The 27,014-nt window shown below is 57.7% G+C and overlaps 1 protein-coding gene across 2 annotated transcripts in view; it reads left to right on the top strand.

Moving 5' to 3' along the window:
- The window catches only part of SUFU (SUFU negative regulator of hedgehog signaling), a 104,332-nt gene that overhangs the window by 64,561 nt on the left and 12,757 nt on the right, over positions 1-27,014 (top strand). The window contains exons 4-10 of one of the 2 annotated variants that reach the window (XM_004616314.2): positions 1,801-1,943; positions 2,506-2,591; positions 2,719-2,791; positions 7,760-7,913; positions 10,183-10,294; positions 23,618-23,752; positions 24,527-24,665. In XM_004616314.2, the coding sequence (XP_004616371.2) occupies positions 1,801-1,943; positions 2,506-2,591; positions 2,719-2,791; positions 7,760-7,913; positions 10,183-10,294; positions 23,618-23,752; positions 24,527-24,665 (842 nt within the window). Of the gene's footprint in view, positions 1-1,800; positions 1,944-2,505; positions 2,592-2,718; positions 2,792-7,756; positions 7,914-10,182; positions 10,295-23,617; positions 23,753-24,526; positions 24,666-27,014 lie in introns of both variants that reach the window. The other variant, XM_055119151.1, reaches the window with a different exon arrangement.

The following is a 27,014-nucleotide window of genomic DNA, read 5'->3' as shown; positions in this document are numbered from 1 at the left end:
CCGTGCTCTTGTCAGAAGCTAATTGACCATAAATGTGACGGTTTATTTCTGGAGATGAGACTCGGTTACGTTGATCATATGTTTGTCCTTAGGACAGAACCACACTGTCTGGGCAGCTGTGGAGCGAGGGTTTAAGTGGAGGAAATGAAATCTTCCAACGTTGATCAGCATTGTTTTGGCTCTTCAGAGTCCCTTGCCCTTTTCGTGTGAATTTTGGGGACTTGGGCCCTTTTTTCTATTTGTTCTGGGGCCACTCCTGGCCCTGTGCTTAGGCGTGGTGCTGGGGGCCGGATGCTTGCCCAGAGATGAACTTCCTGCACACGAGCACCTTAACCCGTCCTCTCTCCAGCCCCAGCTCTTGCTATTTTTAAACTCTGCCGTCCTTCAGTGGCGTCTTTTAGTTTCTGTGAATCCACTGTTTGTTTGTGTTTCGGTGCCGGGAATGGAAACCAGGGGCCTCTTGGTTGCAAAACATGAGATACCACCTCGGGCCCCCCCAGACATCCCCAGACACATCCTCAGCGGCTTAGCTTAATTTCCCTCAACACAGTATCGTTTTTCAGAGTACACAGTGGTGTTGATTTTGAGTTTTTTAGCCTCCCCAGTGGAGCCCAAGGCCACGACCCCCAGTGCCCGGGTTGCAGTGAGTCAGTCGGCCTCTCCTGCCCTGTGCGGCTGCCCACCCAGTGCGGATCTTACGTTTCTTGTGCTAAATGCTTTCCTCAGTATTGTGTTCTTGTTTCTTTGTTTTTGTTGTTTTTTTTTAAACTCTATTGTAAATAAAATTATTTTCTCTCTCTCCATCCCACCCTGGTTTTTGGGCCACACCTGGCAGTGGTCAGGGGCCACTCCCGCCTCAGTGCTCAGGAGACCATGATGCTTTGCACGTGCTCTGACCTGCAGAACCAGCTCCGCTCCCCCGCCCTTGCTTAGCCCGTGTCTCTGAAAAGAGGCTCTTCCTTCTGCCTTCGGAGTGTGTGTGTGTGTGTGTGTGTGTGTGTGAGTGTGTTTTGCTTTACCTTCAATATTGATAGAAAGTGAAAAGACCTCAGCCGTGGAACTTCCCGGGTTGCGTGGGTGAGGCAGTGCGGGCTGCAGCAGCCGTTAGGAAGGCAGGTGTCTCCCTGTGTGCTGATGCAGAATCACTCCCAGATGATGGTGCGACATGTGCGGTCGGGGCCACGGTACAGCAGGGAGGGTGCTTGTTTTGCACGTGGCCGACCCAGGTTCAATCCCACGTGGTCCCCCGAGCCCCACCAGGAGTGATCCCTGAGCACAGAGCCAGGAGGAGGCCCTGATGTGTCGGGAAGCGGGGAGGGGTGCAGGGGGAGACACAGAGGAGTGATTCCTGCCCACTGCACCCTCTGCCAAGGGCATGCGCCAAACCGGACCCCCACCCCTCAAGGCGGGTGGGACCCCACATTGTTGTCTCTCTCTGGAAGCCGGTGGCAGATATCGGAGGCTGGATGTCCTCTTCCGAGAGCTGCTCTAGCGGTGCGGAACCTCCCAACTGAGCCGCCTTCTCCGCGGTGCTTTCCCTGTGGATCTGAGCCTGGCAGGGCCTCGGCCCAGCGCTTTTCACTTGTTGGCGTTGGTGCCCCCAGCTGCCCCCACTGCATGCCCTCCATGAGGCGCTGAGGAGCAAAGCAGATACGGGGCTGCACCCTGGAACGGGAGGTTCAGGGGCCGCAGCCCCACACCCCTGCCACCCCGGCCAGGGGCCTGCCCCGGGAGGGCTCCTGGTTCCCAGGAGGGCGGCCCTGACCCAGGTGCGCTGATGGCCCGTCTGTCCCCCGACAGAGAACACCTTCTGCAGCGGGGACCACGTGTCCTGGCACAGCCCCCTGGACAACAGCGAGTCGAGGATCCAGCACATGCTGCTGACGGAGGACCCGCAGATGCAGCCCGTGCAGACGCCCTTCGGGGTCGTCACCTTCCTGCAGGTGAGGCACGGGGTGCCCTGGAGGACCCCACAGGGAGGGGCATGGGACTCGGCTTCCTCCCGTCCGCCTGTTTGTCAGGAGGCATCAAGCGGATCCAGCCTGCTGAGAAGGCAGCAGGGCCCGGGGGGTGCTGGGAGGCAGAGAAGTCAGGGGCAGCCTGCAGGAGCCAGCGGGAAGGACGGAGCCTGGCGGAGGGTCAGCTTGGTCAGTGTCCAGCAGGGACCGGTGCGTCTGCACAAGCTGCCGGGATGACGCGTCTCAGACTTTCCCCGGGATGCTGGGCGTGGCGGCCCCATCCCTGCGCCTCTGCCTGAGTTTGCCACGGCAGAGGGAGGATGTCAGCCAGAGCCCTTCCCTGTCCCTGAGGGCCCAGGTCTGGCCCCCGGCCCCGTTTGCGTCCATCCACCTCCCAGCCAGGCAGCTGTTGCCTGCTAAGGAGACCGTCCCGTGAGCCCCTGACCCCGAGCACAGGCCCACCGACCAGAACTGTCCCCAAGAGGCGATTGACCCGGAGGGCAGGACAAAAGGCCACTGATGCCCATGGGCTTCTCGTCCTGACCAGATCGTCGGCGTCTGCACGGAGGAGCTACACGCCGCCCAGCAGTGGAACGGGCAGGGCATCCTGGAGCTGCTGCGGACGGTGCCTGTGTGAGTGACCTGCGGGGAGCCCTCCCTCCGCCCGGGCGGGTCCCCCGTTCCCATCAGGACGGTCCCCGGCCGGGCTGGGCGGAGACCCTCTCCTCAGGTGCCACCCTCACCGCTCTCCTGTCCGCAGGGCTGGCGGCCCCTGGCTGATAACGGACATGCGGCGGGGAGAGACCATCTTCGAGATCGATCCACACCTGCAAGTAAGTTTTAGTGAGGAAAACCTTCAGCACTCTCTGCTCGGGCTCGTCCCAGAGCGCTGGCTTCCGTCCGAGGCGAACAGAGGTGCTTCGTCTGTGAGTGGTACAGGCCCGTCACAGCTTGGGACGGGCCGCCCAAGTCCAGCCAGTCAAAAAGCAGAAATTCCTGGCCAGGAAAGCTGATCTCAGACACATGAATTTTTTTTTTCATTAACAAATTCTGAATGTCCGGGCCAGAGTGAAAACACACTGGGTAAGATACATGCCTTGCCCACGGCTGACCCTGGGTTCCATCCCTGGTACCACATATGTTCCCCTGAGCCTACCAGGAGTGATCCCTGAGCCCAGTCAGGTGTGGCCCAAGAGCAAAACCAAACAGTTAGGAATTTTAGGGCTGGCGAGCTAGCCCAGTGGACGGAGCACGTGCTTTGTGTGAGGGAGACCTGCGTTCAGCCGTGTGCAAGCCATGTGCCCTGCCCACTGTACTACTGCTCCGGCCCCTGCCCCTGTGCTGGTACCACCTGGTTCCCTTGCATCACCAGCAGCAACTTCTGTGTACCACCAGGTATACCCCCCAAAAAACAAATTATGAATTTTACTGTCTACAGTAATGCATCAGTAAATCCGAGTTTTATTTTATTTATTTATATATTTTTTTGCTTTTTGGGTCACACCCAGTGATGCTCAGAGGTTACTCCTGGCTTTGCACTCAGGAATTACTCCTGGCGGTGCTTGGGGGACCATATGGGATGCCAGGGGATTGAACCCAGGTCGGCCGCATGCAAGGCAAACGCCCTACCCGCTGTGCTGTCGCTCCAGCCCCTAAATCCGAGTTTTAAAAAGTCAGCAGCTGGGGTTGGAGAGATAGCACAGAGGGTAGGGCATTTGCCTTGCACACAGCCGACCTGGGTTCAATCCCCGGCATCCCATATGGTCCCCCAAGTACCGCTAGGAGTAATTCCTGAGTGCAGAGCCAGGCGTAACCCCTGTGCATCGCCGGGTGTGACCCAAAAAAGGAAAAAAATAAATAAATAAAAAGTCAGCAGCAACTAAAGAATATCAATAAGAGGAATATTGCTTGCAGTATTATTCTTTTTTTCCCTTTCCCTTTCTTTCTTCTCTGTCTCTCTGTCTCTCTCTTTGCCTCTGTCTCTCTCTCTCTCTTCTTTGTTTGGTTTTGGGGCCACACCAAGTGGTACTCGGGGCACTCTGGCCCTGTGCTCAGGGGTCGCCATTCCTGGTGGTGCTCATGGAGGCACATCTGGTGACTGAATGAGGCTCGCCGTGCTCAGCAGGGCCCTTAGCCTGTGTGCTGTCTCTCCAGCCGTGCTTCCCCATTCTTTAAAGAACGTTTTCAGGGAGTACCCCAGGACCTTGCAACCGAAGGATAGGACACTGACCCCCCTCAGCCCAGCAGCTGTGCTGAGCCTTGATTAGTCTGAAGGTCCTACCCCCTTTTGGATACATTTTTGTTGTTTTGTTTGTTTGGTTCGTTTTTGGGCCACCGCTGGTGGTGCTCGGGGCTTATTCTAGCCTCTTTTCTCAGGGGTTACTCCTGGCAGACTCAGGACTATCTGGGGTGCTGGGGATCAAACCCAGGTCAGTGTCATGCAAGGCAAGCACGCGCCCTATGTGCTGTACTCTCTGGTCCTAGATACTTTTTTAATTTTTTTGCCACACCCAGCTCTGCTCAGGCATGAATCCTGGCTCTGCACTCAGGAATCACTCCTAGTGGGGCTTGGGTGACCATATGGGGTGCCAGGAATCGCACCCAGGTGAGCCTCATGCGAGGCGAGCGCCCTGCCTGAGCTCAGGTCCTGCGGCGTGGCGGTCCCTGGTACTCAGAGGCTCGAGAGGCAGGGCGCGCCCTGGGCCGTCTGCAGGACCGGAGTGTCGTGGTGGGTTCTGGGGAAAGGCACATCCAGATGCCTGCCGGAACAAGAGCTGCTTCTGGTCTCCCTCCTCTCAGCGTCCCCTGCAAGGAGCCGCCAAGGACAGGCCCCCTGCTGACCAGTGGCAGGAAGCTCCTGGGCCAGCGCTTGCTCGCTGCCTCTCACAGTCGCAGGGCGTGGAGGGCCCGTCTGAGCCGCAGGCAGCTCCCCGCGAGGCGACCTCTGCCTGGAATAGTGTGGCAGGTCTGGGCAGCGGCCAGGAGTGTCACGGGCTCTGGGAGGGACAGGAAGAGGCAGGCGGGAGAGGCAGCAGGTGGACATGTAGGTTCCTGCAGGCGGAAATCCCACTTGCTCACAGATGACGCGCCTCTATTTCCTTCACCCTCTGACCCTTAAGTTTCCCGGCAGTGACCTCCGTTTCCTCTCCTTTAAGCTTAGTTTCCTTGTAGCTGCTCTTCCTTTTTTCAGTTATTATTCTCTTGGTGAAGCAGGATAGGTGTTTTCCTTTTTTGGTTTTGTTTTTGTTTGGGGGCCATACCTGGCCATGCTCAGGGGTTACTCTTGGCTCTGCACTCAGGAATCAACCCTGGTGGTGCTTGGGGGGGAGCCATATGGGATGCCAGGGATCGAACCCAGGTCAGCCATGTGCAAGCCAAGTGCCCTGCCCACTGTACTATTTCTCTGGCCCTTGAAGCTGGAGATAGTTTTACTGGAAATTATTTAGAAAGGTATGAGGGGAGAGGGAGGGAGAATTCTATGTTGGAGAGTTGGAGAGAGCTTCTCCAGAGTGGAAGTAGGCGAGCAGGCGAGGAGAGCTCGGAGGGCCAGGCCCGCGTAGCTTCTGTGTATGCGGTCAGTTCTCCCTAAGTCCTCGTTGTCCAGCCCCTCCTCAGTACCAGCGTGAAGAGAGACCCTGGTCCTTTGACCTGCCCAGCCCCCACATGCTAAGCAGTTCTTTCTCGCTGGCCTCTACTCTGTCTTGAGACCAGGTTCAGAGCACCTGGTGGTCTTTAAAAGCGAGCAGGCAGGGGCCCTTTGCGGGATATGGCTCAGCAATACAGCATTTGCCTCGCATGTGTGAGGCCCTGGGTTTGATTCCTGACACTGCTCCCCATTAAAATAATAGTAATAGGGGCCGGAGCGATAGCACAGCGGGTAGGGCGTTTGCCTTGCACGCGGCCGACCTGGGTTCGATCCCCGGCATCCCATATGGTCCCCCAAGCACCGCCAGGAGTAATTCCTGAGTGCAAAGCCAGGAGTAACCCCTGAGCATCGCTGGGTGTGACCCAAAAAAAGCAAAAAATAAAATAAATAAAATAAAATAATAGTAATAAAACAAGCAAGGGCCTGGGGCCAGAGCGACAGGATAGTGGGTGGGGCATTTACCTAGTATGTGGCCAACCCAGTTTTGGTCCCCCGCTGTCCATATGGTCTCCTAAGCCCTCCAAGAGTGATACCTGAGCACAGAACCAGGAGTCAGTCTAGGGCATGGCTAACTATGGGTTCTCCCCCAGATAAAACCCGAAAAACACGCAAGCACTTACTTAGAAGGCAGGTTGGGGTATCGGGGGAAGTTCAGGGGTTTTTTCCTCCTTTTTCTTCTTTCTAGGTAGGTTTTGAGGCCACATCTGGCAGTGCTCAGGGGTATCTTCCCAGCAGTGCTCAGATGAGTGTGTGCAGTGCTAGGGATCAAACCAGGACTGGCTGCATGAAAGGAAACACCTTAACCCCTGTACTGCCCCCTGGCCCACCTTTTTTTTTTTTTTTTAAAGCTTTTTGGGCCATACCCGGTGATGCACAGGGGTTACTCCTGGTTTTGCACTCAGGAATTACCCCTGGCGGTGCTCGGGGGACCATATGGGATGCTGGGAATTGAACCCGGGTCGGCCGCGTGCAAGGCAAACGCCCTACCCGCTGTGCTATCGCTCCAGCCCCTGGCCCATCTTTCTTTTCTGCTGGCGCTGAGCTGTGCTCCAGACGGTGACCCTTGCACCCCCTTGTGCCTTTCTGAGGCCTGAGTAGGGCGGGTTCATTTCCGGGCTCTGTCATCCCTGAGGTCCAGCTCGACCCTGGCCAGCTCTGTGCCTGCCCGAGCCCCTTTCCATCTGACCCTTCTTGCTCCTATAGGCAGCGGGCCTGACCGAGCTAGAGGGATCCTGGGCTCTTCGTTCCCTGGAGGGGAAAGGTGTATCGGGAGGGGGAGCCACCTTCCCCCGCCCCCCACCCCGCGTGAAGCAGGGCCCACAAGCCTGGAGCAGGAAAGCAGCTCCCTGCAGCCAGTTTGTGCTTCTGCCCAGGACTCCAGAAAGGAGGGGGTGATTGAGGGGAGGGAGGACAGCGGGGGCGTGTCCACCTGCCAAGCAGCAGTCCCAAATGAGGGCCTGATGAGCGTCTGTGTGTGCTTCACAGACTGTGTGCTTTCCAGACTTGGGGAGGGGGACCCTCAGGAGGCCGCCTCTCCCCAGGGCGTTCACGCAGACGCCTCCCTAGGCCCCCCTGGCTGTTTATGAGGCAGGCTGGTCTTCCAGATGCCCTTTCACACCGCGGAGCGATGTTTCACCAGAAATGCCAGGAATGTGTGGGCACAGCTCTGCCCCGAGGCCATGTGCAGAGGGCGTGGACACAGCAGTGCCCAGGCTCGCGCCAGGGCAGGGCCTCCAGGGGGTCTGCAGATGGCCGCCGCCCTCCAGCACCCCGTTTCAGTTGGAGGACTGGGAAGGGGTCCCCGTCCTGAGTGCTTTGGCTAAACAAGTGAGCCCCTGAGGCGAGGCGGCTACACGCCAGGTCCGCGCCCCCTCCGCGCGCCGCTGCTTCTCCCTGCGCGACAGCACCCTCTGCTGTCGGGAGAGGAAACTGCAGGTGTGTGGAGCCGCTGCCGCCACTGTGCATCCATCAGGTCTCTGGCCCCCACCAGAGGTCAGCTTCTACCTTGTCCTGGGTCCCCTGACCCAGAGATTGAGGGGCTCTGGGCGAGGCGAGGAGAAGCTTCCTGGGTTCTCGTGCTTCCTGCACCCCCCCGAGGGGCTGCGCGGTGGGGGGTCGCTGAGGGAACTCTGGTTCTCTGGCTCCTTCCAAGCAGGAGAGAGTTGACAAGGGCATCGAGACGGACGGCTCCAACCTGAGCGGTGTCAGCGCCAAGTGTGCCTGGGATGACCTGAGCCGGCCGCCCGAAGACGACGAGGACAGCCGGAGCATCTGCATCGGCTCGCAGCCCCGGCGGCTCTCGGGCAAAGGTGGGCGTCGCTGCCGAAACACCCTCCCCACCCACCCCTGCTTCCTTTTTCAGGCCCTGGAAGATGGGTCTCTCACAGAGTCCGGCCCTTTGGTGTCTGTTTCCTGGCCTTCCAGCAGGGCGGGCGTGGGGAGCCTTATCAGCTCGTTTCTCCCGAGTTCCTGCGGTGCGTTTCCAGTGTGCCACCAGCAGCACCACCAAGCCATTGTGTGTTAGACTTGCCCCTGGTAGCCTGAGGTCAGGAGGTGAGTGGAACAGTGACAGGAAAAGACCACAGTCCACCCAGGCACCGGAGAACAAGCGTGAACCATCCTAGAGTTGACACGGGGCCCAGTGCTGGCCTCGAAGCCATGCCAGGCCCGGGCGGGGGGGCCGTTGGAGGAGGCAGTCCTGAGTGTGGAGCCCGGTGGGCTTCCAGAGCCCCCAGACCTGTACCAGACGCCCCTTCCCTGCTGGGGCAGGAGGCTCCGAGTGTCCTGTCCATCAGTAAAGGACATTCCTTACTAAGACCAACAGGAAAACCGTCCTTCACACATCCACGTGCTCACAGCTTCTTGTCCACGTCTTTTCTCTATTCCTCTGCCTCTTCCTATTTTTTAAGACAAAGATACTGATAGGCTGAATATATCTACATATGTGATATTATAAAAGGTTATCTTCTTACGGGGAAAAAAAACCCTTAAACTTGGGCACTCTGCTCTGGAATTGCCAGGATCCCAGTTGGGATGTGTAATTCCTTTCCTTTGCTTTATGGGATTTCTTCACTCTTTTCTCCTCTAATTCCTAATTTTGATTGGTTTGGTTTGGTTTGGTTTGGGGGACATAAGCAACCGACTCAGGGCTTACTCCTAGCTCTGCTCAGGGTTTACTCCTAGCTCTGCTCAGGGTTTACTCCTGGGGTGCTTGGAGCTCTATATGGGGTCCTGGGGGGTTGAACTAGGGTGGGTTGCATACAAGGCAAGCCCCGTACCTGCTGTACAGTCTTTCCAGCTCCTTAAATAAATATTATTTACTAAAAAACAAGCTTAGGTCCCCAGTGAAAATACTGGATATTATTTTATCCTCCCTGCTTGTTCTAATAGTGTGTTAAGCCCAGAGGAGAGTCAAAGAGGGAAAAATGGTTTTATTAGAACCATTTCCTTGCGTTTGACAAATGGGTAATTTAAGAGGGGCAGTCCTCTTCAAACATTATTATTTTTTTAATTATAAAAGTAATCCATGCCACTGTAACAAAGCAGTTAGAAAATAGGTAGTCGTGGGACTGGAGAGATAGTTCAGCAGGTAGGGTACTTGCCTTGCATGTGGTTGACCCGGATTTGATCTCTGGCATCTCATATGGTCCTCTGAGCACCACCAGGAGTAAATCCTGAGCATCATTGAGTATGGCCCGAACACCCCACCCCCAAAAAACCTGATCATCTTGTTATCTACCCTAAATCCATCCTCTGAGCAGTTAATATTAATCTGCTTTTTCACCCTTTGTGTTTGCAGAGATAAACCTTAGATCAAAATCTCAGTATAGGAACTCAACTAGTAAGTTTTATGGGGGCTGGAGAAATAGTACAGCGGGTAAGACACTTGCCTTGCACACACCCAGCCCAGGTTTGATCCCTGGTATCTTGTATGGTCCCCTGAGCACCACCAGGAGTAATTCTTGAGCGCAGAGCCAGGAATAACCCCTGAGTATCGCCGAGTGTGGCCCAAAAGCTTAGGAAAGGAAAAACTAGTAAGTTTCACATTGAGGACGAGCAAAGCACCTTGCAAACAAATCATGCCACTAAGGACTTCCTCTCACCCCTAGGCCCTCGCCTGGCCCTCAGAGCAGCAGGGTGCCCTGGGCCCAGGTGGGCAGTGACCTCTGCATTCCCCTGACCCAACCTGAGAGGAAGGGCTGGCCAGGCCGGAACCTGGAAACGTGAGGAGGAGACGCCTGCCTACTCGTGCCAGTGCCCTCGGAACTCTGGCTGACTTCCGTGTCAGCGAGCAGAGCCCGGGTGGTCTTAAGGCGTGCCAAAGGCCTTGTGGTTGTTCTGGAACACTCTTCGGGGTAGGCCAGGGGGAGTGGGGGTGCGCTGGTTCTTGGAGGGGCCTCTGATGTCCAGCCCTGCTGGGCTCTGTTTGGACCAGAGGTTTCCCGCACGCACAGAGCCACCTCGTCATGCTAATGCATGGCATGGGCTCGGGACCAACCTTGGGGGGCTTGGGAGGAGGTTGTCGTGTGGGGAGACGAGAGGGGAGGGACCTCAGGGAACTTCGTGGTGTCGTTGCAGACACAGAGCAGATCCGCGAGACCCTGAGGAGAGGACTCGAGATCAACAGCAAACCCGTCCTTCCGCCCATCAACCCTCAGCGGCAGAACGGCTTCTCCCTCGACCGGGCCCCGTGAGTCCCCCAAGCCCCCCGCCCCCCGCCCCTGGTCTCCACGGCTTCCCGACAGCTGTGGCCCTGCACGGGAGCCAGGGGCATTGGGTCCTGTGACGCCTGTCCCCTGGCTCCCACGAGGGAGAGCAGTGCCCGTGACCCATGCGGGCTGGGGTCTCTGTGCCCGCAGGGAAGGGCCTGCTCGGAGGCCCAGCAGGTCTGGAATGTAAATATTTATTTACATTCGGTAAATATTTCCCCGGATCGGGAGAGCAGGTGGGAGGCCGAGTTGGGGCAAAATCTGACTCGGGGCCTTCCAGCCTTGTGGGAGTCCATTGTGCTGAGCACGGAGCCCCCTTATCTCGGCCTCAGCCAGAGTTGCCCTTCCTTCCTTCCTGGAGCCTGGTCTCCGGCCGATAGCTGCAGCCCCAGGGGCCTCCCTGTCTGGCCAGCCCTGCGCTGTCGAGGCCTTCTTCCTGCCTCCCCGCCACGGGGCCCACCGAGGGGACGGGAAGTCCTGTGCAGGCCCCCCGCTGCCTGGATCTGGGGCCCCTGGAGCCCTGGGGAGAGGCTGGCCACCCCAGAGGGCAGATCCGCTTCCTGCTGACTTCTCGGCCTCTGATGGCCGGGCAGGGCGGGAGCTGGGCCCCCTCTCCTCCTCAGCCCCAGAGCCGCTGTCGGGAATGGTCGCCGCCACGGGAGCCTAGGGCCGGCACGGTGACCGCCCGGGAGAAAGTCGCTGTGCTCTGGGGTGTCCCTCCAGTTGGGGGGCAGGCTCTAGGCCCAGGGGTCCGGCTGGAGTGCTGCAGGGGAGGGGAGGGCGCAGAGGCTGAAACAATGAACTGCCTGAGCGCCCCGGATGCAGCGTGTGGGAACCGGTGTCCTCCAGGATGGGATTCCCGGAAGCAGCGCAGCGGCAGGGTCTGGGCTGGGGGAGGGAGGGCTTCTCGGACCCGGAACCTGAGATGAACCTCCGAGGGCTTCTCAGGAAGGGGTTTTTACCCAGGGAGAAAAGCAAGGAGCTGAAGGGAAGGGAGCCGGCGCGTCCGGTTCCAGCGGAGGCCCCCTTGGGGGAGCGGGCAGGGAGAGTTATTCTGGGAACTGGGCTGCCCACGGCGGCTCCCCTGGTGAGTCTGTCATCCAGAAACCATGAGAGTGGAGCTTTTGGGCAAGTGCCCGGAGAAGCCTCCTTGGCTGCCCGGAGCAGCTCCCTCCGCCCTAGCCCGCAGCCCAGAGAGTAGCCGGAGGCGCTGTGTCTTTCCTAGCAGCAGCAGCCGCTGGCCAGGCGGGGGCTCGGGGCATGTGGGAACTCCACCTGTGGGCCTGGACCCTGGCCCGGCCGCCCTTCCCGCGCCCTCAGCTTGGCGTCTTCCTCGGGGCTCCGTTGGCACTGGTAGGGGGCGCTTGGAGCGATGCGAGAGGTTTAAGACTCGATCATTGTCTGGAGCTTGTAGGCAGGCTCTTCCCGGATGTCCCTCCCACCTGTAGAAGGTCCAGGTTTCTGGGCAGGAGGGCAGGGCTTGCCGAGGGGATGGGCCCCACATGCCTCTCTCGTGTGCCCAGCACAGGCCAGAGATCTCACTTTGGCTGCTGCGGCCTGCCCTGGTCACGGCTTGGCTCCGGGATCCTGCATGCTGCACACACCTCTCCCCGTGACTGGTCAGTGGGGCCCTGGCTCGGGGCCACAGGCTCTCTGTGGACACAGGCAGAGGCCACGGCCCTCCAGCCCCCCGCCTGGCCCTGTGTTGACTCCGCCCCAGATTGGAGTTGTCCGCCCTTTGGGGTCCTGCTCCCCGCCCCCTCCCAGAGCCCAGGGTCTGGGTCAGCCCCCCCAAGAGCTGGAACCTGCAGTCTGGAGGGCACCCGGGTCTCCGCTGAGGTTCCCGGTGCCAGTCTGCCGACCAGGAGACTGAGAAGCGGTTCCTCTCCCGGCCGCGCTGCGCCCCGGCAGCCCCTCCGTCTCTCCCCGCAGCCTCCTCCCCTGGAATTGATGGTGATGGGCTCCGCTCAGATCAGCAAGCACAGCCGTAATATCTGTGCTGCCCTCTCTGGGACCTGACCCCGTTTCGGAGAAATTACGGCCGAGAGAGTGGCCCCCAAATGTGCTGGCTCCAGTGTTTGTTCCGGCCCCGGGGGGCGGCGGCGGCAGCGCCGGCCTTGCTGGGTCTGCCCGGCCACTTTTCCCTGCGTCAGGCTTCCTGGGCCTGCAGCGAGCGGACGCCTTGCTCCTCCACATCGCATACGGCCCCGAGTGGCTCCGCTTCAGGAGAGAGGCAGGAGCTGGGCCTCCGTGCCAGGGTGGGCCTCACAACTCGCGCTGTCCGCGGTCTGGAGCAGAGCGCCCAGAGTGAGCTCGCCGCGCGCCTGCGCCCCCCAGGGCTTTCGGTGGCCCTCAGTCCTCCCGTCCCTAGTCGCTCTGGAAAGGGGGTCATCTTTGTTTTGTTTAGTTTGGGTCACACCCAGCGATACTCGGGGCTAGTCCTGGCTCTGCGCTCGGGAATTACTCCTGGCGGTGCTCGGGGGACCCGAGGGGATGGCAGCTGGTCAGCCACAGCTGGACTGTTTCTCCAGCCCCCCAAAAGGGGATAATCTTAACCCCCCAGTTGCAGCGAAGGAAACTGAGGCATGGAGACACTGACACAGCCCTTGACTCTGGCCAGTTGCACGGCCTGACCTTCCCGGGCTTGTTCTCGGGGCCCGTGCGGTACACAGACTGCTGTGAGGCGCTGGTGACCCTCACGGGTCAGTAGCCCAGAGCCCTCCATGAGCACTGGTGACCAGGCGGACACTGCCCTGCAGAGGCCCATGGTGCAGACTCTCCCTGAGCAGGGTGCGCCGTCGGCCCTGAGCTGTGTCCAATCGGCCCCTTCCTACCCGCTGCTTTGGGGCCCTTTTCTCTCCTGTTCAGCAGTAGCACAGTGGGGAGGGCATCTGATTGGGGCTCAATGCAGGAACCCCAGATGGTCCCCACCAGGAGTTATCCCCAGGCCTAGAGCCAGGAATAGTCCCTGAGCACCACTGGGTGAGAATAAAGAGACCGCCAGAGGTTTGTTTTTATTTTTAAGCCCTTTAAAAAAAAAAAGCAGCAGCCACCTCCCATCCCTCTCCTTGGCCGTCCACCACACCACAGGCCTGGTCACCTGCTCCTCTCCCATGCCGCCAGCCAGCCGCCACCCTCCGCCTTCCGGGAAGGCCAGGCCTTGGCCCTCTCGCGCTTCTCCCAGGGGTTCACAACCCGCACATTCCAGCTGTAAAATGCGGATCTGGCCTTTCCAAGACTAGCCGTGGGGAAAAGGCCGCTTGGCCTGGCTGGTGCCTCCCTGGCCAGTAGGGCCAGGAAAGCCGAGGGAGCCAGTGCTGGGCACCCCCGACGTGGGCCTGCCATGAAGAGCACAGCCCGATACTCGTGGGGACCTGCGGGGCCGTGGCCGGGCGCCCGTCTCCGAGGTCTCCTGCCCCGGCGCACCAGCCTCTCCGGGTGCTCACTCAGCTCTGACCTCCAGACACCACTGCCCCGATGATGCCGACACCTGCTCCCACGCCCAGACGCCTCCTGGCCCCAGTGATAAGCTCACTGAGGCTGTGGTGCTCAGGGGAGTCCTGTGGGCTGCACCCACCTCCCCATGCTCTCCCTGCCCAAAGCAGGGCACACCCCTGCGTGTCCAGGGAGGGTGTTTCTCACCGAGAGGGGTGCGCTTCTGTGATGCACTACTTAAAATGCTCACTGCATGGGCCGGAGCAGTAGTACAGCAGGGAGGGCGCTTGCCTTGCATGCAGCCAACCTGGGTTCAATCCCCGGCATCCCATATGGTCCCCCCAGCACTGCCAAAGTAATTCCTGAGTGCAGATCCAGGAGTAACCCCTGAACATTGCCAGGTGTGGCCCAGCCCCCACCCCACAGAAAGAGAAAGGCACCTTTGAAGGGACAGAGCAAGGGCTGCAAATGCATGGAGGCTATGCTTCCCGTGATCCCCGCCCTTGCCCGACTTCCCAGACAGACGGTTTAGCCGGAAGCTCACGGCCACACCTTAAACATTCAGTCCACACTGCACACCTGGCCTTGCACACCTTGAAGTATCTGTGTCACCATCCTCCATCCCCCGTGTCACCCAGTCTTTCTGAGTGGGGCAGGGCCTCCAGAAGCAGAGAGCCGTGGGCTCCAGCTGGAGTGGGCTTCTGCAGGAAAGCCAGGGTCCTGGTCACCCAGCCACGCCTGACAGATGATCCCCAGAGCCCAGGGCAGCTCATGTTTGATGGAGAAACAATCCCTCACCCTTAATGGGAGTTTCACCTGCTCCAGTTCCTTCAGCCAGACCCTGGCCCACTGTTCACTGTCCTACCCTGATCCTGGGAAGCGGACTGGAACTGGGAGCTTTTACCTGGAGGTCATCGGTTATCACCTTCTGCTCCACTGCTCCACGCACCCGGCCCCCCCAGGACCAGCCCCATCAGGGAATTGTCCCTCTGAGCTGGTGGTAGGGCTGTGTGCTTCACACTAACCAGGAGGGCAGCGGGCTTCCCCCCACCTGGGAGCTCCCCCCAGCATGGGGGTGGGCTGTTGTCCCCAAGTTGCCTCATCCTGCCCGAGGGAGACAGCCCACCAGATAGCTCTCGGCACCATCAGAAACTACAGCAAGGCAGGGCCCCGGAGCCAAAGGACAGCGGGGAGGGCCTTTGCCTTGCACGCGGCCTACCTGGGGTTCCATGCCCAGCATCTCCAAGAGTCGTTCTGAGTGCAGAGCCTGGAATAATAAGCCTTGAGCATCACCAGGTGAGGCCAAGGAAGGAAGGATGGGAAATCCAAGACAGGACGCAGCAATCAGAGGCCGGGCGGGGCTCCACGGACTCAGCTTCTCTTCTCAAGAGTCCCCCACCCCGGAATCTCTCCTCTCCCTTCTCCCGACCTGCTGCTGCACACGGCCCGGACCTCAGGCGTCTGTGCAAACAGGAGGAAGAGGCCAAGGCAGAGAGAAAAAAAAAAAAAAGGGGGCAGGTTCTGTCTGTGTGAAGTGTGGATGCGGCGAAGAGCGTGTAAATGATACACGACCAGACACCAGGGGTCTAGCAGTGAGAGGAGCATGTTCAGGATATGGGAAAAGTCACCTTATGCAGTGGGAAGTCTAAATATAGGATGTGTCATACGGGCAGGTGGGAAGGAAGGAAGGAATGGGTCGAGTTCCTGAATTACCAAGGTGTACCTCTGAGCCCCCCTGTAAGCCTGCGTTTGACCCCGGCAGGCGGCCCGAGGAAGCTTGGGTCCCCCTGGTCTGCGCCTCGCTGCTGCTCTGTGCACCTTCTGCCCTCAGGACAGGCGGAGAGGGTGGACACGCTGCTGGAAACCTCTCCTGGATGTTTGAGTGCAGGGAGAATCCTGGGCCCCTCGGGATCCACAGGCCGAGTGGGCAGTTTTTATTGGTCGTTGTCATGTGGCAGGCGTGGAGAGGCGGCATGGGGGTGGGCTGTTGTCCCCAAGTTACAAACGAGGACATGGAAGCTTTTGTGGTTTCTACAGCTTCTTTAGGGTCACTGAAGTTTGCATTAAGTTCAAAGCCAAGGTTTGACAATCACACACCCTGGTGTGGCTCCAGAGCCTCTTCCTGACTGACTCCTGCCAGTTATGAAGAAAGAGAAAGAGGGTCACAGGGATGGGGGCAGTGAAGCCAGAGTGATAGGGTAGCAGGGAGGGCGTCTGCCTTGCGCACTGCTGACCCGGGTTCGATCCCTGGCATCCCATGTGGTCCGCTAAGCACTGCCAGAAATGATTCCTGAGCACAAAGCCAGGAGTAACCCCTGGTTATTGCCAGGTGTGGCCCAAAAAATGTGGGGGTGGGGGAAGGGTGCACAGGAAAGGGTGCCTGCCAGCTCACGGGCGCGTGGACTGGCTGGAGGAGTGAGCTGTCTCCATACCAATGCTACAGGACAGCTGATGGCTTCATGGAGACCAGCGAGCAGGTCAGGGAAGGAACCATTTGCTGCAGAAATGTACTATGGAGCGGCTAGAATGATAGCACAGCGGGTAGGGCGTTTGCCTTGCACGCGGCCGACCCGGGTTCGATTCCCAGCATCCCATATGGTCCCCTGAGCACCGCCAGGAGTGATTCCTGAGTGCAGAGCCAGGAGTAACCCTGTGCATTGCTGAGTGTGACCCAAAAAGCAAAAAAAAAAAAAAAAAAATGTACTATGGAGAAACACCTGGGTCCAGAGCGATAGTATAGAGGGTAGGACATTCGCCTTGTATGCTGCCTACCCAGTTCGAGCCCTAGCAGCATATAGGGTCCCCTAATAACAGCCAGGAATGATCCCTGAGCACAGCTGGGTGTGACCCAAAACAAAGTAAGAATTTTTAAAGGATGATTGTATTCTTCGTGTCAGGGCTAGAGAGCCAGTACAGGGGATAAGCTGCTTGCTTTGCATGCAGCTGACCTGGTACCACATATGTTCCCCAGAGCATCTCTAGGCATGATCTCTGAACACAGAGCCAAGAATAATTCCTTAGTATCACTGCGTATGGGCGTAAAGCAAAAAGTCAAAGAAATGGGCTGGAGTGACAGTACACCAAATAGGCATTTGCCTTGCACACTATCAACCCAAGTTTCAAACACTCCATATGGTTCCCTGAGTGATTTCTGAGCACAAAGCCAGGAGTACCCTGAGTACCACAGGATGTCTGCCCCTCCTCCCAAAAAAGAAGTGCTGTTGTAGGAGCTGTTACAGCTTACCCTGCCCAATAACAAGGAAGGGTGGACAGTTGGGCTGGAGAGGTAGGACAGGGGCTAAAATGCTTGCTTTACATCTTGCTGACCCCAGTTTGAATCTCGACACCACATGTGGGCCCAATGAGCACAGAGGCAGGAATAGCCCATCAACACTGCTGGGTGTGGCCCAAACACCCCCACACCTCTAGTAATAAGAAATTATGGTACATCCCAGGTCCCAAAATTGGCACCAAGGCTATATTTGCCCATGCAGAACTTCCACCTCCCCGGCCTCAAGCAGAAAGTGGGCAGCTGTCACCTAGGCCTCGTGAGGGCACCTTCCTCGGGGTAAGGGAAAGATGGGCCTGACCAGCAAGGAGGCTGCTGATGTGGAAGGGACAGGGACATGGAGGAAGCAGTTGGCAGAGTGCCCTGAGAAGGAGCATTGTGGAGCCCTGTCCCAGCCGTGGCCAGCGGTCTGCCGAAGGTGGGTCCCCTCCGCCCTTTAAGGGGTTCTGCGTATGAAGGGAAAGTGGGGTTCGTGGAAGTTGCTGGATTGCACAGAAGGAAAACCAGCTCGTTGCCTTCCGTGGTCCTCAGAGCCTTCACGATGCCTACATTTTATGGCTCTTGTCTGAGTGGCAGCCTGTTATTTCCAGCCCTCACCATATCTGCTTTTCTAGAAGTTTCTCTACATTAAAATTCCATCAGATAACTTTTGGGAAATCCAGCCCCAGCTTCCAGGAAGCAGTTCTTTTAGGAGTTGAGGCGAAAAATTAGATATGTCTTCATGGCCTTGAAACCTCAGAAGAAAAAGTCTATTCGGAAGAACGGGAGGAAGGAGAAATGCTGCACGCTAGGTTTAGCCGCGTCAGGAAGGCCTGTGGGTTTTGTCTCAGCCCAGGACTTGCTCATTGTGTCACCTTGAGCTAGTTATTTAAATCAGTTTCAGCTTCATCTGTAAAATGGGGAAAATAATGCCTATTTATAGGGCTGTTATGTAAGTGAATTTAGCGTAGGACCAACATTGAGTAAAAGATGTCTCTGAGAGATGGAGAGGTGGCTAAGCGGATGCTTGATGTGGGAGGTCCAGATTTGAGCCCTGGTACCACATGTTCCCCCAGCATCACTGGCAGTAACCCCTGAACACCACTCGGGTGGCCCCAAAACAAAGCAAAAAGGTACCTTAATATTGTTATTACGAATAGTCCCCACAAAGCTCAGAGGGTCAGTATAGGTGGACAGAGAATCTTTCACGCAACTCTGGTCCCTGGAAGAATTGGAACAGAAGCTGAAAGGAGATGTATATCAGCCCTGACTTTAAAGAACAGGTCAAATTTTAGCTGAAGTACAAGAACAGAACCCAGCAGAAATATGCTATGATCAGCAAAAATAATTTTTTTCCTGCTTCTGTTTGGAGCAAGATAACAACGTAGGCTCCACTGTGTGGACAGAAGAACATTCATCTGTGGCAGCAAGAAAGCAAAGATGAACTGAAAAAAGCAGTCGCCAGACTAGGGAACGCCACGCTGGTACTGATGAGAAGATTGGTACCTTGGTTTCATATTCCCAGGCCACAGTTCCTGTGATCTGGAAAACCTAGAAAACTGGTCACCAGCATGACTAGTGTCCATCGTTTGAGGGGAAGGAGGAGCGTGTGGGCAGACCGAACGCTCCAAGTTTCCAGATGCAGGAGACCAGAGAGACAGCACAGGGGCAGGGCGCTTTGTCCTCCCTGGTTCAATCCCCAGCACCTCCTACAGTTCCCCGAGCTCCACCAGGGACCCCTCCTGAGCACTGTCAAGAGTGACCCTTAAGCACCACTGGGTGTGGCCTAAAGCCCTCCAAAAAAATAATAATGAAGGGGCTGGAGCGATAGCACAGCGGGTAGGGTGTTTGCCTTGCATGCGGCTGACCTGGGTTCGATTCCCAGCATCCCATATGGTCCCCCAGCACTGCCAGGAGTAATTCCTGAGTGCAGAGCCAGGAGTAACCCCTGTGCGCTGCTGGGTGTGACCCAAAAAGCAAAATATACATATATAATGATAATAATAATGAAAATTAAATGTCTCTAGATGCAAAAGGCTTTAAGTTAGCTTGGTGCCTTACTCAGAGAAAATTCCAGAGTACATTATTGAGTATGTGGACCAAGAACCATTCTTTAATGGGAAGCAGGAACCCTGAGAGTTTGCACGGACTCAGGAAGGCTCAAGCATACCTCATTGCTTTACCGCCCCTTTTTGGGTAAGATGAGAGTGGGGTTTGGACCACACCCAGAAGTGCTTTGGGGGGGGGGGTTTCCAGCGAATTCCTTAGGGGTCTCTCCTGGCGCCTGTGCAGTGCTGGGAACCCTCGGCACTAGCCCTCAGAACAAGCTCCCCACCTTTTCTTACTCCCTTTTTTTATTGGTTTTGTCTGGGGGCCACACCGGGCGATCCTCAGGGCTTACTCCCGGCTCTGCACCTGGAATCATTCCTGGCGGTGCTCAGGGGACCATATGGGATACTGGAGATTTGAACCCGAGTCAGGCCACGTGCCAAGAAAGTGCCCTACCCGATGTCCTTCCTCAGTATGTTTAGAACTCGTTACCTCCTCCTACCTGCGAGACAGGAAATGCCGTAGAGCTGAATGAGGTGAGCCTGAGCACATTTTGAGAATTCGGCAGATGTGTCCTGACATCATTGTTGGCAAGGGAGGGAAATGTGCCCAGAGCACCCAGGAGGGCGCAGGGCTCGGTGGCAGGAGGCGGGCAGACGGGCCGTGGGTTGGCCGAGCATTCCCAGAGAGTCGTGAGGTCAGTCTGGTGGCCTGCCCGCCCAGCCTCGTCCTGATCTCCGTTCAATCAGAGCCTGGGCTGGGAACCTTGGTGGTAAGTTTATCGGCTTTGTCAGTGATGTGAAGTCAGTGGGGAATGCCAGCATGACGGACGCCAGCGTCAGGTTTCAGAACTGTCCGGTCTGCTTGAAACATGAGCCAGACAGTGCTGAGTCCTGCTCTCGGCTCCCAGTAATCCACAGAGCCTATGGGGCAGCGCAGCCCGTGGGAGCAAGCCTGCGGGGACACCGTGCCAGGTTGGTGGTGTGAGGGGGTTGCGGAGAGCAGAACAGTCGGTGGCACCTTGAATCGAAATAAAGTGGCCAGAGGAAGAAAGCGCACAGGGCCCTCATGCCCCGCCCTGGCCCCAGCCACATTCTCTATTTCTGCTCTGACGCTCCACTTCCGGACACGAACACTCTGGCTTTGACAAGCCGGGGGAGTGTGACTTGGATGGATGGAAGGTGTCAGAGCCCCGTCTTCCGGAAATGCCGGGGAAAGTGAGGGCCATGAACCCTGGAAAAGGGAAACCATCGGTGAGTGGAAAGAACAGCCTCTAGGATTTGAAAGGCTGCCCGGGCAGGGTGGACTCGGTGACTCCGGGCCACGGGAGGACCAGCAGATGAGAATCGCAGGAAGGCTGACTGCAAAAGGGGGGCGGCCCCGCCTGGCGCCCCAGCAGAACAAAGGCCGCTCGGAAGGTAACGTCAGGCTGCAGGGGGCCTAGAGTCTGCCGCCCACTTGCCCTCTCCCGTCTCAGCCGGACCTTTGCTCAGAAGGGGGCGGTCTGCCCTGATCTAAGGCAGTTGAGTTTGGGGTCCAGTAAAAGGCAAACAAGTCTCTGTTAAGCTATCAGCATTCCTGGAGGTGGAGCAGATAGAGAGGCCGCCACTAACATCCTTTTAATGGCCTCACGCTGGGGCGCCGTTACAGGCTATCTCAGGGAGTTATTTATTTCCATCCAGAGGATAGCGAGAGGTGCGAAGGAGCTTGTCTGTCCAAGGCCTGCAGGACTGAAACGCGCACCCTCGGCCCTGAGCTGCCTCCAGCCTGGCAGTCCCAGGCAGGTGGCCTCCCAGGAGCCCTGCTCCCTTTCAACCCCCAAGTCCCCGCCTTCCCCTCCACCAGGAGCTCAGGAGAAAACAGCCCAGCTGAAAAATTAGGCCATGCTGGTGAGCACACTTTTTTTTTTTTATGACTAAGATTAAGCTGACAACCATGCAAAACATTGCAAACCTATGTCGGCTGCAGATTTAATACTTCACCCAGCCCACACAAATAATTCATGCTTCTGCATCGATGTCCAGAAAAAACAAATCAGCAAAAAGAGAGAGAGAGAGCAAGAGCGCATGGGAGAGATACAGGGGGAGAGAGTGCGGGGACGTTTCCCGTGAAGCAGCGTGCGGGAGCCCCAGGACTGCAGATCTAGCATTTTGCAATTCTTTTTTTTTCTCTTATAAGATTAAAGTACATTTTCAAATGATTGAAGGTTGGTGGGAGGTGTAAATGTGGGCCCTTGTCACATTAATTCTTCAGATGATTAAGTTCTTTTCCATTTCTTTTAAGCTGTTTGCAGTTGGGTTTGATGTCCTCTGTTCTGGGTGAGTGTGTTGGAGCAGTTACCAAGGTGACTTTAGCTGACTTTCAACAATTTATTTTTCCCTCCAGCTTGAGACGTCTCCAGCCCTGTGCGCTGTTGATTCTGCTGCTCTCCCCGCCCCCTCCCCCACCCCCAGTTGCTATTCATCAGCGTTTCTGCCTGTGCCTGACACTCAGGGCTCCCCTAGCAATCCCGGGGCGAGCCAGGCCTCTTTCCCCAGTGAGGGAGGCGGGGGGTCATTCCGTGGACCCTTGTCAGGGGAGACCGCAGGTGTCATTCATGGCCAGAGAGAGATAACTCAGCGGGCAAGGTGCTTGCCCCCTCGGTGGCCAGCCCTGGTTTGAGTCCTGGGCATGACGAATGGCCCCCGAGCACTGCCACACATATCCCAGACACCCCTGCGCCCCACCGTGCCCGCAGTCCAATCCGACTTTCCACTAACAAAGCAGCCTGGGGCCTGAGGCTTGTCATCGCACACATCTGAGCCTCAGTTTCCTCCTCTGTCAAGCAAGAGTTAATCATCGGGTTGGGCGTCAGCCACGTAGGGCACAGCAAAGTACCTGTGATGTCACGGGAGCAAAACGAGCTTACACTGAAGAGGGCTGGCTGAGGGCAGGGGAAGGGGACCCCATGGGAGAGTATGGTGGGTCCCCATGTTCCATTTCTAATACCACCCCCTGAAACAAGAATAATTTTAATAATAAAATGAGGAAGTGTGAGCCTGCGCCCTGAAGGGGCCCCAGAGCCATGCTTGGTGGTCACATTGCCCCCCAGGGCGGGGAGAGGAGCTGCCTGGCGCTGAGACTTCCAGGCCGGAGGCCTTGGCCCGGCCCATGGCCTTGGACACGTTACCGGCTCTCGGAGTATAAAGGAAAGCGATAGATTAAACAACCTCACAGTTTCCTTCCAGTCCTGAAATTCCATCACCCTCTTGGCCGTGGCGTTGATTTCCTCCGCAGTTCTTGTGAAAGTTCTCGTCCGAGGAGCGGCCAGGGCAAAGGGCAGTTTCAGAACTGGCTTCGAGAAGCCAGAGGAAGGGGCCTCTGTGCAGGCGCGGTCAGCTCTGGGGGTGGGAACACGACCTCTTCTGTTTTCTCTTCCTTCTTTGGGGGGAAGGGGGCATTCCTGGAGTTGCTTGGGGTAACTCCGACCTCTGCACTCAGAAATCACTCCTGGCAGTGTTGGGGAGACCATGTGGGGTGCTGGGGACTGAACCCCGGTTGGCCACCTGAAGGTCAGGTGGCGTCCAGGTTTAAGGCGTGTTGACTGGGGCTGGAGAGAGAGTACAGTGGGGAGGGCACTCGCCTTGCATGCCATCAACCCAGGTTCAATCCCTGGCGTCCCATATGTCTCCTGAGCCCCACCAGGAGTGATCCCTGTGTGCAGGGCCGGGAGTAAGCCCTGAGCACTGCTGGGTATGACCCCCAAACAAGAAATCCACCCTCTCCCCCCAAAAAAAACCAAACACCCTTAAATATATATATATATATATATATATATATATATATATATATATATATATATATAAGAAAATTAAAGAAGGGCTGGCCGTGGGCAGGAGGGTGCATCCCACCACCTGCTCTGGCCCGGCCTTTGCAGTGGCAGCTGAAGGGAAGCTCTTGGACCTGCAGCTCCTGGGGCTGTAGCCCCTCCACCCGAGAGGACCAGGGGCCTGAGACCTCGGCAGCGGTGGGGGAAGGACCCCCATCAGCTCCTGCTGCCACGCTGGGGAAGAACAGGCCACTTGTTCTCGTTTGCGGTTAGCCGGTATGCCATGTGGGCCAGTGATCCGGCCCTTGGGGGGCGTTGGGGCCAGACCTGACGGTGCTCTGGGCTCCTCCTGGCTCTGCTCAGAGGTGACCCTTGGCAGTGCTTGGTGGGGGCCAAATCCTGGGTAGCTGCGTGCAGGGCCAGCGCCCAGCCCCAGTACTATCTCTTGGGTCCGTGGTGATGAATATTTAAGCACCTTTCAGACTCCAAGTGGACAAGTGTCTCCGGCCCGTCCCCCCAAATCCCCAGGGATGGACACTGTGAGGAGCGGGGTCAGGGGATGTGCTTGTCCCAGCACAGCCCCGGAGGCGTGGCGAGTGTGTGGGGACGGTGGCTGTGCCCACCGGCCCTCAGTCCCCTTCCCTGGCCTTAGGCGCCCCCGCCGGAGAGTCCCCCACCCCGCAGCGCTCTTCCCACAGCCTCACAGGTGCTGAGTCCGCTGTCACGCTTGTGTTCCCCCAACAGGAGTCGCAAGGACAGCCTGGAGAGCGACAGCTCCACGGCCATCATCCCGCACGAGCTGATCCGCACGAGACAGCTTGAAAGCGTGCACCTGAAGTTCAACCAGGAGTCTGGCGCCCTCATCCCCCTCTGCCTCCGGTGAGCCCCCCAGCATGCACCCCGCCACCTGCCCTTTGTCGGGGACCCAAGGACAGTTGAGCTCTGGTCCCGCCGTGCTGAGGAACTGGCCTGTCCGTGTGTGGGCCTGCTTGCTCTGCTCCGCTGCTGTGTGCTGCTTTGCCCGTACCCACCACCTCGGGTCTCTGAGCCCGGGCGCCCCAGTGGTGCCCACAGGCTGCCCACAGTGGTGCCCGATGCCCAGCGCCTTAGTCTGCTCGAGGCGGCTGTGCAGCTGAATGTTGCCTCTTGCTAGACCTCTCCTTTCCTTTCCCCATTTTTTTTCCCTGTTTCTTTTCATTGCAGGTGTGGGGCAGGGCAGGGGGTGGGGTTCGAGCCATGCCAGCAGTCCTCAGGGGCTATTCCCAGCTCTGTGCTAATCCCCTCCCTGCGGTGGGGATTGAACCTGGGTTTGGCTACATGCAAGGCGGGCGCCTCACCCCCATACTCTCTCTGAGGCGCCTCTCAAACCCCTCTCTTAGCTCTTGGCATGTGTTTGGGCACATTTGCCAATTGTCCTCCTGGCTTCAGTGTCCTCACTGGGACACACAGGCAGCCAGGTCCCTGCTGGCCATTTAAACGCCCCTTCGGGGTCTCAGCTAGCCAGGCCTGTGGGGAATGATGATGGGGCGGGAAGTGGCCTCGGAAGGTGTGGGATGAGCTCAGTTATGGTGCCCAGGTACTGGCGGGCATCCAGGGGGCATCGCCTGAGGGGTGGCAGACCAGCAGCTCACTGTCTCCCTGTCCTTCCCCCAGGGGCAGGCTCCTGCATGGGCGGCACTTCACCTATAAGAGCATCACGGGCGACATGGCCATCACGTTCGTCTCCACAGGAGTGGAAGGCGCCTTTGCCACCGAGGAGCACCCGTACGCGGCTCACGGACCCTGGTTACAAGTGAGGAGGCTCTTCCCTGCCCCCTCCTCCCTGGGAAGCTCTGGGGACCATTCCCCTTCCCCAGGGACCCTTAGGGGAGGCTGCTGGGACGTGGGGGATGATACCTCTCTCGCCATTCCAGGAGCACTTCCGTCTCCCCCCCCCCCCCCACACACACACGGTTACTGCCTGAGCCGTGATGGCACGAGGTATATTGAGGCTTTCTGCATTCTGGATAAACTGTAAACTGAGGTATAGAAAATGGGGGTGAGGGGCATGAGCAGTAGTATAGTGGGTAGAGTATTTGCCTTGTACTTGGCCAACCTGGGTTTGATCCCTGGTATCCCATATGGTCCCCTGAGCACTGTGAGGAGTGATTCCTTAGTGAGAGCCAGGAGCAAACCCTGAGCATCACCAGGTATGGCCCAGAAATAAGAGGAAAAAAGCAAGCAAGAAAAGGAAAGAAAATGGGGGCTTAAGCGATAGTACATCAGGTAGGGTGCTTACCTGGCCTGTGATCAACCCAAGTACAATCCCTGCCACCCCATATGGTCCCCCAAGCCCGTCAGTAGTGATCCCTGAGCACAGAGCCAGGAGTAAGCCTTGGGCACTGCCTGGTGTGGACTGAAAACAAAAAATGAGATAAAAGTGAATGGGGGTGAGCAACCAGAGCAAGAAGAAAGGAAGGAGGGAAGGAAAGAATGAAGGAAGGAGGGGCTGGAGCAATAGCACAGCAAGTAGGGCATTTGCCTTGCATGCGGCTGACCCGGGTTCGATTCCCAGCATCCCATATGGTCCCCTGAGCGCCGCCAGGAGGAGTTCCTGAGTGCAGAGCCAGGAGTAACCCCTGTGCATCCTGGGTATGACCCAAAAAGCAAAAATAAAAGAAGGAAGGAGAAGCAGGAAGGGAGGGAGTATGTGAGCCACTCCCTAGTGGAAGCCCCCACACCCCAGGAGGCCCGGAGAATAGGTATTAGGCAGAGTGGAGGCTGCGGCAGACGGGCCTCAGCAGACAGGGCCGGCCCCCTTTTTCCCAAGGTCCCCCTCTGCGTGTCAACCAGTGGCTTGTCCGGACACTGTCCCTCTTGCTCCCCCAGCTGAAGCAGCGCTTCCAAGCCATCGCCAAGTGAGGTGCGGCCCCGAGAGCTGTAGCCACCTGCCCCCTCCTGGGCCCGCTCAGGCCCACTCCTAACTGTATTTGAAGAGCAGCATCCTTACTGTGTGTGTGAACTTTGTTTGCTTGCTTTGTGGGGGCGGGTGGGAGAGAGACGTGTCCACACCTGGCTGTGCTCAGGGCTTACTCCTGGCAGTGCTCAGGAGACCATCTGGGGTGCTGGGCAAGCTCCCTACCTGCTGTACTATTGCTCCAACCCCTTTTTCGATTTTTGCTTCTTGGTGGGACGGTGGAGGGAGGAATTCTGCCTTCCCTCTCACGAGTGTCAGGAGAGAGCGTCCGGGACCGGGCCTGTTTGTGGGGAAGGGGTCAAAGGGCATGAGCAGGAGAATTGGAGCAAAAGGGGGGAGAATTATGCTGGCTTTCTGGGTGTGACCCAGCTGGGGTGGGGTCGTGGGGTCAGTGAAGCGCATATAGGTGCGTGTGCGCCCACAGAATTGTGTCTGTGCCTTTCTCCAGAGGCCTCAGCACCCGCCCCGCTGTGTGTGTCTCTGTCCGCCTGCCGCTGCCTCTCTCCCCCTCGCGCCAGCTCTGCAGTCCCCCACCAAAATACTAACCCTTAATTAAAACAAACAGCAAACAAAGGGCTCTGGGCACACTCCCCGGCCAGAAGTGGGAGGGCGCTTGAGGGGATATTGTGCTCCATAAATTATGGTGCCGTTTCCACTGTTGTTATTACATTGTTTCATAACAAAATTACTTTGAACCATAAAGTTATAAATACATTTTAAAAGTCCCACTTGGTCCTGTTAGATTTCCGTCCATGTGGTGTTGGGAGTTACTGTAGCACCAGCTCTGAAGTGTGGCGGTTTGCAGTGAGCCTGGGGTGGAAGGGGCCTGCGGCCTGGGCAGCTCACAGGTCCCCATTCCCAGCAAGGGACCATGTGCCAGCATGTCTCAGCCAATTCCCTCTGGGTTGGTTGAGGTGGCCGTGTCGGTCTCAGAGCATTGTCTTGGGGAGGCCGAGTCCGGGGTGGCCCCAAGCGCAGGAAGAAGTTCCACCGGGCCCCATTTCACCTGCTCCACTGCGAGCATAAAGCCCCTCCTCGCATCTTCCTGGGCACCCCCGGGGCTCTCAGCAGCCTGGAACCCTTGTCTCCCAAAGACGCCCCCTGACCCTTCTTCCCCCCCAGAGTTTTGGACCCAGCCCCGATTCCCAAGCACCTTTTGTGCCCTGGCCGCCACGTTCCGCTCGG

Source organism: Sorex araneus, chromosome 11 (genome assembly GCF_027595985.1).
Source record: "Sorex araneus isolate mSorAra2 chromosome 11, mSorAra2.pri, whole genome shotgun sequence".
Lineage (NCBI taxonomy): Eukaryota > Metazoa > Chordata > Mammalia > Eulipotyphla > Soricidae > Sorex > Sorex araneus.
This window is presented reverse-complemented; position numbering and strand designations above follow the sequence as displayed.